The sequence below is a fragment of the Gopherus evgoodei genome, chromosome 7 (genome assembly GCF_007399415.2).
Source record: "Gopherus evgoodei ecotype Sinaloan lineage chromosome 7, rGopEvg1_v1.p, whole genome shotgun sequence".
Lineage (NCBI taxonomy): Eukaryota > Metazoa > Chordata > Testudines > Testudinidae > Gopherus > Gopherus evgoodei.
This window is the reverse complement of record NC_044328.1, coordinates 56,685,702-56,699,616: the sequence shown is the minus strand read 5'-3', so window position 1 is coordinate 56,699,616 and position 13,915 is coordinate 56,685,702. Positions and strand designations below refer to the sequence as shown.

Below are 13,915 nucleotides of genomic sequence, written 5' to 3'. Positions count from 1 at the left end.
ATATTGCCCCATTTTTTTATTTCAATAATTTTAAAAGCAAAAAAAAATTGAGAAAACTCTATTTTTAAATTGAAAAAAATTATCATTGAAACTTTTTTTTTATGAGGACAGAAATTACAATTTCAAATAACACAACAAGGGTAGGAAAGAAAACAGAAATGAGGTTACTATATCCAAATGAGACACACAATTTCTGAAACAAGTAGCAAAAGAAACAGGAAAGTTCTTGGTGAGGATTTTAAGATTAGCACATTAACGGCAAACAAGTTTAGTACCACAGAATGCAGCATGCCTAGTATTGTTATGATTCCTGTATTTCAAAAAGGAACAGGAAAGAGGGCTAAGGAACTTGTATATTTGTGAACCTAGTGCCCAGTTCCACAAACTTCTAGGGGTTTAGATAAGCATTAAGGAGATACTGGCAAAACAGTTTGTTTAAAAGAAATACAGAGTTGAACCTTGACTCAAAATGTGATTTAGATCTGCCCCGTGAGAGCCATATCTGGAGATATTATTATAAAAGTTTATTACATTTCTGAACTTACTGTAATGGGATATGTCTGCACAGCACACTCCTTTCGGTGGTGTATAGAGAGCTTACATAGCTAGCTCCCATAGCACAGGTATGAGGAACACAGTAGATGATGAGGCACTGCTTATGTGAGTAAACTGGGGATATGTATCCTACTCAGCTCTCTACTAGCCCAAGCTATGCCTCCCTTTCTGCTTTTCACTCCAGTGGGAAAGGCTCCTGTAGTTCCCAGGGCCAGTGCAACCCATTAGGCGACCTAGGCATCTGGAACATAAATATCTTGCGACACCGATTACAACAGTGCCATGTGAATGCCTGTTCTTACTTTCAGGAGACATTGTAAACAAGAAGCTGGCAGTTTTATCTCCTGCAAATGTAAACAAACTTGTTTGTCTGAATGATTGGCTGAACAAGAAGTAGGACTGAGTGGACTTGTACACTCTAAAGTTTTACATTGTTTTATTTTTGAATGCAGTTTTTTTTTGCATATAATTCTATATTTATAAGTTCAACTTTCATGATAAAGAGACTGAACTACAGTACTTGTATTAGGTGAATTGAAAAATGTTTCTTTTATTTTTACAGTTCAAATACTTGTAATAAAAATAAATATACAGTGATCACTGTACACTTTGTATTGTGCTCTGTAATTGAAATTAATATATTTTAAAATGTTGAAAAGAGCCAAAAATATTTAAATAAATGGTATTCTATTATTAACAGCGTAATTAGTCATGATTAATTTTTGTAATCGCTTGACAGCCCTAATGACAATATATTATTACAAGGAGAAAGAGGACCCAGGCAAAGACCTTTAAAGTAATAAATGGTCATGTTTAAGGTTTAAAGGTGGTTAGTAATGGTAAAATAGAGTTGCCAAGGAGGGGACGTGTTAAAATTCTTACCCCCGAATAACTAGCAATCTGTACTGTGAGGAATGCTGTCTGTGTGCAGTCTTCAACAACTAGCAATGCTCTGTCAATACTACATAATATATCACTATGCTGATATTTTGTACAAGTCATGATCTACGGTTTTACTTTTAGGTATGTACTGTCTTGAAAGAGAATCACTTTTGTGTTTTTTAAACTCCCATTCTCCCAATTCTACTACTCCTTCTATGGTTCAGTACCACCTTACTCAACGCATGTAAGGGTAGCAGGATTGAGTCTAGTATTAGTAACTCCCACTGATGTTAGTCTGCACTGAAAGACACTAAACCCAGAAAGGAAAGCTGGGTTTGTCTATGGATCACACATTGCTTGTAGCATGCCTTTTCCCTTTTTGACAAAAAACACACCCCTCCTTTATGTTCAAAAAATTTCAGTCAGCTCTATTACAGATATAAACAATCTCACTCACTTGCATATATCACCTCTGTGTTCTCCCCAAACCACATCAGAAAACCTATTTTGGCATTGAGATATTTCTATATCTGCATATTTTCCTGCAGTCTTGTGCCCTTATCTTCTCTTGCAATATGTTAAGGGATAATGATATGAACCAAGCTGTTTGACACCTTGCCAGCCTGGAGAGGAAAGCTGGGGAGGGGAAGCCTTACTTTTAAGGAGCTATTGATCAACCTCAATATGTGGAGTTCCAGTTGTATATTAACCAGCTGATGTTTATATTCAAAACTTTTCTTGTTTTGCTAGTTTGTTTATTTCAATTCAGTTTTTGCTTTCAAATTAATTAGAGAATGATAAAGTTTATCAAGTATTACTTTAAGAAGCTTCCATGAAAGTAGCATCACAGTCTTTGGATTTCATCCAGCTCTACTGATTTTTTTAAAATAGCACTGTAAATCACTCTGTGTTTTATGTTGTTTGTAAGCTTGGAATTCAAGGCATGACATGGAAAGCAAGAGATCGTAGTACCACTTAGTCAAAACAAAAAACTAACTTCATTTTTCGGTTAGAAAAATGCTTGAATTCTAGTGAGCCTTGTGAAACTTAATAAGCGTTGCTCAGTCCTGGCTATGTCTTTAGGCCCAGGTTCTTTAACCACCGAGATATTCAGAATGATTCTGACAAGACTGGAAATTACTACTGAAGCCAAAGATAAAATTAAACATCCTTGGTCTTTCTAATTATATGTTTTGCAGTGTCTTTGAGAACCATTAGCAAGAAATCTCATGAGAGGCCATGTTACTGTAAATTTTCTTAACTGTTTTTTAGACCACAGAGGAGCATCAAAACTTCTGAGTGCTTAGCTGAACCAAACTCCCAAATCTCTGAAGTTTGTCTATTTGTTAAGATAATAAAATACTGACAACCATTTTTTTCACAAATATTGTTTTTGATGCTATCATAATTCTCAATTTTACTGTCCACAGAGAGCGAAGAGGTGTACCAACGCCAGGTCCTGTCTATTTCCTGTATCGTCTTTGGCATAGTCATAGTGGGCATGCTCTGTGCTGCGTTCTACTTCAAAACAAAGTAAGAGCCTTCATCTAGCATGTTTATTGTTTAGTCTGTCTTATTCCATGGCTTTCCAGCATGTTATAAACTGGTAATGTCTCTAAAGAGCAGGGCCGGCTCTACTGTTTTTGCCGCCCCAAGCAGTGCGCTGAATTGCCGCCACGGATGGCGGGGGCAGTCCATGTGCCATTAGGGCGTCACACACGTTTCCGCAGCGGTGGCAGTTCAGCAGCAGCTTCTGTCTTTAGTCGGAAGACAGAAGCCACCAAATTGCCGCCGCCGGCAGCTAACATAGAATCTGCCACCAAAATGCACGTGCCGCCCTAATGGCACACAGACTGCCCCCGCCATCTGCAGCGGCAATTTGGCGCACTGCTCGGGGCAGCAAAAACACACGGACTGCCGCCCCAAGCACCTACTTGGAATGCTGGTGCCTGGAGCCGGCCCTGCTAAAGAGAGTCTAGAACAGCAAGTTTCTCCACAGTGATCTCAGAAGGCCCTGTACCCAAGTCTACACACAAAATCAGGCTTTACAAGTGCTGTGTGTTCTTTTTTTCTGATATCAGCAAAGGACAGACTTTGTCTCCCTTGAAGTGACAGGAAATGCTCGCTTCCTTGAATTTTCAGCATTAAGATGTTTATAGGCATATTCTGATTTCAGTTCCACCAGTGTAAATCCAGTGCAATATTATAGGACAATAAATGTTTTGTCCTTCATACTGCCTCCTTTTGTGCTTCATTTCATTTCCCCTCCCTTCACTCCCCTTCTGTTTCTGTCAGCTGGAAACAAGGAACATAATTAGCAGAAACATACAGCTACATCTTCGCAGCCCACCAACAAGTGTTGATAGATCACTAGCATCTATGGACAATAGTTTGTGAATAGTTCATCTAACAAAATAACATAGTAACAAGCAAGAAATATATGAAGGCAGCCTATACAATGTCCATCCCGGATAATAAAATGCTTTCCAAACAGCTGTATTCTCTTTCCATTGTTTAATTTTTTCTCTCCTCTCCTCTCAACTGTTATCTTTTAATACTGTTTGTTAAGTTATGTGTCTTGTAACCACCTCAGAGAAGGTACCTGGATGCTGATCCAAACCTCTTGTGTTTGCAAAATCTAATCAAAACTGCCTCCTGTAAAATGTTTTGTCATTTCTGTTTTCAGCTGAAATCAGGACGTGCACAAACATTGTATGAAAATAGAAAAAAAATAGTAAAAGTTAAAAAAAGTTTTTCAAACCTCAAGACAGTTTTGATTTGCATTTCAAGTGAAAGCTAAGTTGGTTCAAATTTCATCAAAGTAAGAGCCATGCATCTGACGAAGTAGGTATTCACCCACAAAAGCTCATGCTCCAAAACGTCTGTTAGTCTATAAGGTGCCACAGGATTCTTTGCTGCTTTTACAGATCCAGACTAACACGGCTACCCCTCTGATACTCAAATTTCATTGAACCCCATTCACTCTGATTTGCTACATTAATTTTTCCAGAGTATGCCTTGAACCCAAAGTCTGAATGTGGTGTTGGTCAGAAGGATATAGTGGGAGAAGAAGTGGAACTTTTCTCTCCTTGGTCCTCTTTTCATATAGAACTTCTTTGTAGTGAAAGCAGCGAAGAGTCCTGTGGCACCTTATAGACTAACAGATGTATTGGAGCATGAGCTTTCATGAGTGAATACCCATTTCGTCGCTCCAATACGTCTGTTAGTCTACAAGATGCCACAGGACTCTTTGCTAGTTTTACAGATCCAGACTAACATGGCTACCCCTCTGATACTTCGTAGTGAAAATTGTTGAGTGCAGCATGTAGCCTTGCCATAAAAAGCAAGGTTTAATTATATCTCAGCTCTGCAAGGAATTGCTGTCCTTCCAAAATGGGATTGGGAATTCAGCTTGATCATGGAATGGATGCTGAGAGAAAGAGGAATTAAATGCTGAGTTGGAAGGACATGCATACAGCCAATGGGAACAATGAGAGAAACATGCCTCTCTCCTCAAAAAAATAAAAAAAAAAACACAAACAGTTACTTAACTGTGTGTCCCCCTTTGCACCACTGTGGAAGGATGGTGGGAATCTAGATCAGATCAGCACTCCAATCCATTACAGTTCATGGGAAAGAGCGGGGATGGTGACTTATTTGTGGGAGCTCTAGTGGCTACAATTTGTCCACAGACTTGTGAGTCTGAATCATGATTCAGGGGATTGGGAAGGGCTGAAGCTGGGATGGGGAAGGAACAGGGTTTCTGTGCCAGGATCTGGGATAAGCTTGGAGATAATTGGAGAGATGGAATAGTACTGTTACTGATGATTGCAGGTGAATGAACTTAACTCTTCCTTGGTGTCCAGAGCAAATTGCTCCAGTGGGCCCCTTGTATACCTTACATGGAATTTGTTGTTGTAAATCCTATGTGAATGGTGTGTCTGGCTACAGTCCCATTTCCCAGAGGCCTTACGCACCACAAAAACAAACAAAACCACCAGCCAGAGTGCCATGCCTAATTCTCCAAAGATAGCTACATCTGACTCCAGCACTATCACACTGTATCAGAAATTGAATTCCCTAACTGGCCTCCTCTTTTTACTTCTTGTAAATCTGTGACGTAGTCCTACCTCCTGGCTTAGACTGCAGGAGAGGCATCAGAGGCCATGTAGCTACACAGACACGTGGTGGTGCAGGGTTTGCCCACAGGTCTGAAGGAGGCAGGCAGTCTTTGGAGACATCATGGATGTGTGGAAATGGCTGGACCTGATCAGAGATGGAGAAGAAGCTGGATGGAGCCCTGTAGGTTTTGGAGTCCTTTCAGAGTGTTGTCCAAACCTTTCCATTGATGGCTGGAAGCATCATGGATTTGACTCCCTTCTCCAAAACCAGCATATCCTGGAGGATCCACTGTAGCTACAGGGCCATCTACATGGAAGCAGCCAACACCCTGATTCTTTGCCCCCTGTGAATCTGTTCTTACTCCCTTGTGGCCTGGCTCTGTTGGAATCACACTGTCAGCTTCATCTCTGTTAGTGGTAACCCAAGGGACCCCCTTCTCTGAAAGGGTAGTTCCCAGTCACAGTGGAGGCTCTCCCTTGCTTTGCCCTCCCCACACATTCAGAGCCCTAGGACCATATATCATCATATGTAGGGTAATATTTAGATTTATTTATGGCATGTCCAGAAAATTAAAATGTCCCTAAAAGTTAGAGAATCTCTGATCTGACCTGAAGAAGAGCTCTGTGAAGCTCAATAGCTTGTTTCTTTTACCAAAAGACGTAGGTCTTATAAAAGATATTACGTCACCCACCTTGTGTCTCAGAGAATCTCTGATAGTGTTAGAAAAAATAATATTTACTTGAATAAAATCTAGAGTTACTTAACCTGACTATTACACAGTTCCTGCTGCTGGCCTCATATGATATTTCTCTATGTATTTTCAATATAGATATTTAAAAACCAAACAAAACCTTTAAAATATATTGCCAGAGGAATTAAAAGACACTCATTTGCCAATCTGTCCTTCAAAGTCTTCATTTGGGGGTTATCAGAGAAGTATTTTAAGGGTTAAACATAGAGGGAGGCTACTGCAAACAGAACCTGGACTGTTCTGTATTATTTTGATTTGTATGGACACTGATGCCTTATAGACTCATAGACTCTAGGACTGGAAGGGACCTCGAGAGGTCATCGAGTCCAGTCCCCTGCCCTCATGGCAGGACCAAATACTGTCTAGACCATCCCTGATAGACATTTATCTAACCTACTCTTAAATATCTCCAGTGATGGAGATTCCACAACTTCCCTAGGCAATCTATTCCAGTGTTTAACTACCCTGACAGTTAGGAACTTTTTCCTAATGTCCAACCTAAATCTCCCTTGCTGCAGTTTAAGCCCATTGCTTCTTGTTCTATCATTGGAGGCTAAGGTGAACAAGTTTTCTCCCTCCTCCTGATGACACCCTTTTAGATACCTGAAAACTGCTATCATGTCCCCTCTCAGTCTTCTCTTTTCCAAACTAAACAAACCCAATTCCTTCAGCCTTCCTTCATAGGTCATGTTCTCAAGACCTTTCATCATTCTTGTTGCTCTTCTCTGGACCCTCTCCAATTTCTCCACATCTTTCTTGAAATGCGATGCCCAGAACTGGACACAATACTCCAGTTGAGGCCTAACCAGTGCAGAGTAAAGCGGAAGAATGACTTCTCGTGTCTTGTTTACAACACACCTGTTAATGCATCCCAGAATCATGTTTGCTTTTTTTGCAACAGTATCACGTTGTTGACTCATATTAAGCTTGTGGTCCACTATGACCCCTAGATCTCTTTCTGCCATACTCCTTCCTAGACAGTCTCTTCCCATTCTGTATGTGTGAAACTGATTGTTCCTTCCTAAGTGGAGCACTTTGCATTTATCTTTATTGAACTTCATCCTGTTTACCTCAGACCATTTCTCCAACTTGTCCAGATCATTTTGAATTTTGACCCTGTCCTCCAAAGCAGTTGCAATCCCTCCCAGTTTGGTATCGTCCGCAAACTTAATAAGCGTACTTTCTATGCCAACATCTAAATCGTTGAAGATATTGAACAGAACCGGTCCCAAAACAGACCCCTGCGGAACCCCACTTGTTATACCTTTCCAGCAGGATTGGGAGCCATTAACAACTACTCTCTGAGTACGGTTATCCAGCCAGTTACGCACCCACCTTATAGTAGCCCCATCTAAATTGTACTTTCCTAGCTTATCTATAAGAATATCACGCGAGACCGTATCAAATGCCTTACTAAAGTCTAGGTATATCACATCCACCGCTTCTCCCTTATCCACAAGGCTCGTTATCCTATCAAAGAACGCTATCAGATTAGTTTGACACGATTTGTTCTTTACAAATCCATGCTGGCTATTCCCTATCACCTTACCACCTTCCAAGTGTTTGCAGATGATTTCTTTGATTACCTGCTCCATTATCTTCCCTGGCACAGAAGTTAAACTAACTGGTCTGTAGTTTCCTGGGTTGTTTTTATTTCCCTTTTTATAGATGGGCACTATATTTGCCCCCTTCCAGTCTTCTGGAATCTCCCCCGTCTCCCATGATTTCCCAAAGATAATAGCTAGAGGCTCAGATACCTCTTCCATTAACTCCTTGAGTATTCTAGGATGCATTTCATCAGGCCCTGGTGACTTGCAGGCATCTAACTTTTCTAAGTGATTTTTTACTTGCTCTTTCCTTATTTTCTCTTCTAAACCTACCCTCTTCCCGTAAGCATTCACTATACTAGACATTCCTTCAGACTTCTCAGTGAAGACCGAAACAAAGAAGTCATTAAGCATCTCTGCCATTTCCAAGTCTCCCGTTACTGTTACCCCCTCCTCATTGAGCAGTGGGCCTACCCTGTCCTTAGTCTTCCTCTTGCTTCTAATGTAATGATAAAAAGTCTTCTTGTTTCCCTTTATTCCCATAGCTAGTTTGAGTTCATTTTGTGCCTTTGCTTGTCTAATCTTGCCTCTGCATTCCTGTGTTATTTGCCTATATTCATCCTTCGTGATCTGACCTAGTTTCCATTTTTTATATGACGCCTTTTTATTTTGTAGGTCACGCAAGATCTCAAGGGTAAGCCAAGGTGGTCTTTTGCCACATTTTCTATCTTTCCTAACCATCGGAATAACTTGCTTTTGGGCCCTTAATAGCGTCCCTTTGAAAAACTGCCAACTTTCCTCAGTTGTTTTTCCCCTCAGTCTTAATTCCCATGGGTCCTTGCCTATCAGCTCTCTGAGCTTACCAAAATCCGCCTTCCTGAAATCCATTGTCTCTATTCTGCTGTACTCCCTTCTACCTTTCCTTAGAATTGCAAATTCTATGATTTCATGATCACTTTCACCCAAGCTTCCTTCTACTTTCAAATTCTCAACAAGTTCCTCCCTATTGGTTAAAATCAAGTCTAGAACAGCTTCCCCGCAGTAGCTTTTTCAGCTTTCTGAAATAAAAAGTTGTCTGCAATGCAGTCCAGGAACTTATTGGATAGTCTGTGCCCCGCGGTGTTATTTTCCCAACATATATCTGGGTAGTTGAAGTCCCCCATCACCACCAAATCTTGGGCTTTGGATGATTTTGTTAGTTGTTTGAAAAAAGCCTCATCCACCTCTTCCGCCTGATTAGGTGGCCTGTAGTAGACTCCCAGCACGACATCACCTGTGTTTTTTACCCCTTTTAGCCTAACCCAGAGACTCTCCGCCCTTCCATCTCCTATGTCCATCTCCACCTCAGTCCAAGAGTGTACATTTTTAATATATAAGGCAACACCTCCTCCCTTTTTCCCTTGTCTATCCTTCCTGAGCAAACTATACCCATCCACACCAACATTCCAGTCGTGTGTATTATCCCACCAAGTTTCAGTAATGCCAATAATGTCATAGTTGTATTTATTTATTAGCACTTCCAGTTCTTCCTGCTTATTACCCATACTTCTTGCATTTGTATAAAGGCATCTAAGATACTGGTTTGATCTTGCCTCCCAGCTTTGCCCTGACCCTCCTTCCTCTCTGCCATTATAGCCCATGCTGCCTCCTGTTTCCAACCCATCTCCCAGGTCTTGTTCCCCACTTACCTGTGGGCTTTGCTCACCTGTCCCCGTCGAACCTAGTTTAAAGCCCTCCTTACTAGGTTAGCCAGTCTGTGTGCAAATAAGGCCTTTCCCCGCTTCGAAAGGTGAACGCCATCTGTTCCTAGCAGTCCTTCCTCAAATAGCATCCCGTGGTCGAGGAAGCCAAAGCCCTCCTGGCGACACCATCTTCGCAGCCAGGCATTCACCTCCATGATGCATCTGTTTCTGCCCGGACCCCTACCTTCAACAGGAAGAATCGAAGAGAATACCACCTGCGCTCCAAACTCCTTAACCCGTACTCCCAGAGCCCTGTAGTCACTTTTGATCTGCTCAGCGTCACACCTCGCAGTATCATTTGTGCCCACATGGATGAGTAGCATGGGATAGTAGTCAGAAGGCCGGATAATCCTCGACAAAGCCTCTGTAACATCTCGGATACGGGCCCCTGGCAGGCAGCATACCTCCCGGGATGAACGGTCAGGGCGACAGATGGGTGTCTCCGTCCCCCTCAGCAGAGAGTCTCCAACCACCACTACCCTACGTTTCTTATCTGTGGTGGCAGCAGACCTCCCAGCCTTAGGGGTACGAGGCTTCACCCCCTTAACTGCTGGGGGTGATTTCTTCTCTCCTGTATCAAGAAGAGCATAATGGTTATCTTTTACCACAACAGGAGGGTTCGCAGCAGCGGTGGAGCACTGCCTGCTGCTAGAAGTAACCAGCTGGCTGTGTCCGCCCTGAGCCTCCTCCTCCACGGGAGTGTGAGGCATCTCCTCCTCCACTGGAGTGTCAGTAGTCCTGTCAACTGGGACAGCACCGTCAGCTGTCTCCACATGGATACTGTCCAGGAATTGCTCATGGACATGGATATTCCTCAGCCTGGCCACCTCCTCCTGTAGCTCTCCCACCTGCTGCCTGAGAGATTCCACCAGCAGGCACCTTTCACATTGGATGCCACCCCCAGCCTGGATATCAGTAAGTGGAAATTGCAAATTACAGTCTTTGCAAGCCCACACCAGAATCTGGGTAAAAGCATCCATGCTTTGGTGCTCTGTCTGGCTACAGGCGCAGGTGGAGGAGACAGAAGCAGTGCTGGCACAGGTGTTGCGGGTCCTCCTCACCATTGTAAGCCTCCCTTGAATTATCATTTCTGACTGAAGGGCAAAAATAACAGCAGTTTATACCATCTGTTAGCAGAACATCTGTAAAATAGAAAGAAGATCCATTTGTTTTGCAAATAACTTCAAAATAATGATTTTAATTGTCTAATAACTTTAAGTAGTAACCAACCAAGACCAGCTGTTTCTGGCTTTTATAGTTTCTAGTACATCTTACATTTTGTTGCAGGAATTTAATATACACAAACCTATAATTAACTCCAGGTTCTATATTCATAAAATAGGATAAAAATGTCAAATAGTAGATCATTTTTGATTGGTGAATAAGCTTTTAGACTCCCAATTAAGTTTATTCCAAATGTTATATGTTACAAGAGCTTAGTTGAATGTCCCTGCGTATTTAGATTACTGTGTGAGTGAAGAAATGTAGCCAATCAGAAAGAAAGCCCCAGAGTTTCTTTCTTTCTCTCTCTATATATAAATATAAAAATTAGGATTTTATTATTTTTGTTTATTATTATATATTTTTATCCAAAAATTTAATCATATTGTGCTACTTTTGGTAAGCAGTTTTGCTATCATTATTTTGGTCACATTTTATATGAATATAAATATATGAATATATTTATAAATAGTTTATAAAAGTCATATAGATGTTTTAATAAATGGTTTATTGATAGTTGTAGAGTCCAACAAGTGAGTAGTAGGTGGCTTCTGACCAGGGTCGCCCAGAGAATTCAGGGGGCCTGGGGCAAAGCAATTTCAGAGGCCCCTTCCATAAAAAAAACTTGCAATACTATAGAATACTATATTCTCATGGGGGCCCCTGCGGAGCCCAGGGCAAATTGCCCCACTTGCCACACCCCCACCCCCTGGGCTGCCCTGGGAAAAAGAAACATTTAAAAACCTTCTGCATCTTGGCACAAACCCAGTTTTGAGAAAATTTCTTTTAAAGTCACTTTTACAAGGTATCACTGGTTCTCAGCATCAACTAGTGCTAAAAGGCACTAAAGCTCATTAAAAGGGTTGGACAAATATTTTCTGTCAAAACTTTTTTTGGATCAAAAACTAGGGGTTTTTAAAAAGCAGAACAAGTCATGGACAATGTCTGCTTTTCTTCAAAATTTGTTGTGTTTTTTTTTTAATTGAAAAGCTGAAATTAGTCTTCCAAAATGTGAACATGGTTTGGGGTTTCAGAAGAGTGTTGCCAAATATTTGCTGCTTGCTGTGTTTGATTGTTTAAAGAAACAATAAAAAAATTCCACTTAAAAAAAATCCAGAACTTGTGAACCTCCTCATCTTGTGACCAAAAAAAATCCATAACTTGTGAACCTCGTGAACTTGTGACCAAATTCCTGAGCCCCTCCAGTCAGAGATTTTTCCAGGTTTCTGATGCTCTGCTGGCTTCCTTGACTCATATCTGTCTCCATAACTTTGGATTCATTTAGGTTAGAACATAAGAACATAAGAATGGCCACACTGGGTCAGACCAAAGGTCCATCCAGCCCAGTATCCTGTCTACTGACAGTGGCCAATGCCAGGTGCCTCAGAGGGAGTGAACCTAACAGGTAATGATCAAGTGATCTCTCTCCTGCCATCCATCTCCACCCTCTGACAAATAGAGGCTAGGGACACCATTCCTTACCTATCCTGGCTAATAGCCATTAATGGACTTAACTTCCATGAATTTATCTGTTTCCTAGAGACTGGCTCCATGGGGTCCCTGACAAGCTGGAGACGGTTACTGTGGATTTGTCTTTAGTATAGCTTATGTACATACTCGATGAACTGAGCATTTGAGCTTGTTCCAGAATCTGGGATGAGCCTACATTGTGAAAACTGAAATGCTCAAAATAGCACATGCATGTTAATGGACACAGGGTGCTAAAATTAAATTAACCCAGGGGGGTCGGGATCCCTCAGGGGATCACAAGGTTATTACTGGGGGTCATGAGCTGTCAGCCTCCACCTCAAACCCTGCTTTGCCTCCAGCATTTATAATAGTGTTAAATATATAAAAAAGTGTTTTTAATTTATAACGGGGGGGTCACACTCAGAGGTTTGCTATGTGAAAGGGGTCACCAGTACAAAAGTTTGAGAACCACTGAATTAACCCCTCTGGTGACTCAGGGAATGCAGGGGAGGGAGTTCTCCCTTGGTAGGGTTGGGAAGGAGGTAGGTGGTGTAGGATATTGCTCTTCTCATGTGATCCCTCCCCCATGGATCTCTTGGCTCTATCATTGTTAATCTAAAGTGGCTAATTTTAAATGAAGCTACCCTCTTCTGACATGAATCTCCCTATGGCACTAAAATTAAATGTAGACTATAATTTGGCATTTGAGAAGTGAAAGGGATAGTAGCCCTAAGGGAAAAGATAACAGCTTGGCTCTTTGTGTTAAATAGCTGTCTGCAAGCCTCAAACTGCTGAATGAGCTTTAGGGTAGGGAAGGCTGTGCCTCCCCAAACAGACTGGCCCTGCCCCCTATCTGATCCCCACCCACTTCCTGCCCCCGACTACCCCCCTCAGAATCCTGGATCCATCCTGCTCCTTGACCCCTGACCACCCCCTTGAACCCTCCCAACCACCACTCCGGGACCCCACCCCCCACTAACTCCCCCTGCTCCCTGTCCCTTGACTTCTCCGACCTCTATCCACCTCCCCGTCGAGTCCTGACAGACCTCCCAAACTTCTACCCCCTCCCTGTGCCCTGACTGTCCCTGGGACTCCCTGCCCCTTATCCACACACACCCCAGCCCTGGCCCCTTACCATGCCACTTACCCCTGCCTGCCCCCTCGACTGGAGCCTCAGCGTGCTGTGTCCAAGAAAAGCCCTCGACAGTGCTGCAGCAGCCTGGCTCCAGTGGGACCTGAGCTCGCAGCCCCGCCCCCTTACACGCGGCTCCAAGCGGGAGGAGCTCAGGCCTCACTCCCTTACCATGCAGCTCTGAGCAGGAGGAGCTCAGGCCCCACCCGAGCCATGCCGTTTTAGCTCTATCCAGGGCCGCTCCTGGACATGGCATGCTGAGGCGCCGAGGGATGGGGAAGGCAGAGGCGAAGGTGGGAGTGGGGCCGGGGGGAGCCTCTGACATTCTCATGGGGGCCACTGCAGGGCCCGGGGCCTGGGAAAAATTGCCCCACTTGCCTCTCCTCCCCCCAGGCAGCCCTGCTTCTGACCCTGGCTTGTAAGAAATTTAAATGTTTGTCCATTGGAATATGCTGATTCAACCAAATCAAATCATTTGCAGGAAAGAGTTGGT

General features: G+C 42.7%; 1 protein-coding gene across 2 annotated transcripts in view; it reads left to right on the top strand.

Annotated features, from left to right (window-relative positions):
* Positions 1-13,915, top strand: part of NRG3 (neuregulin 3) — a 935,584-nt gene that overhangs the window by 880,649 nt on the left and 41,020 nt on the right. For both annotated transcript variants that reach the window (XM_030570053.1, XM_030570052.1), the window contains exon 5: positions 2,868-2,970. In XM_030570053.1, coding sequence (XP_030425913.1) covers positions 2,868-2,970 — 103 coding nt within the window. The remainder of the gene's footprint in view (positions 1-2,867; positions 2,971-13,915) is intronic.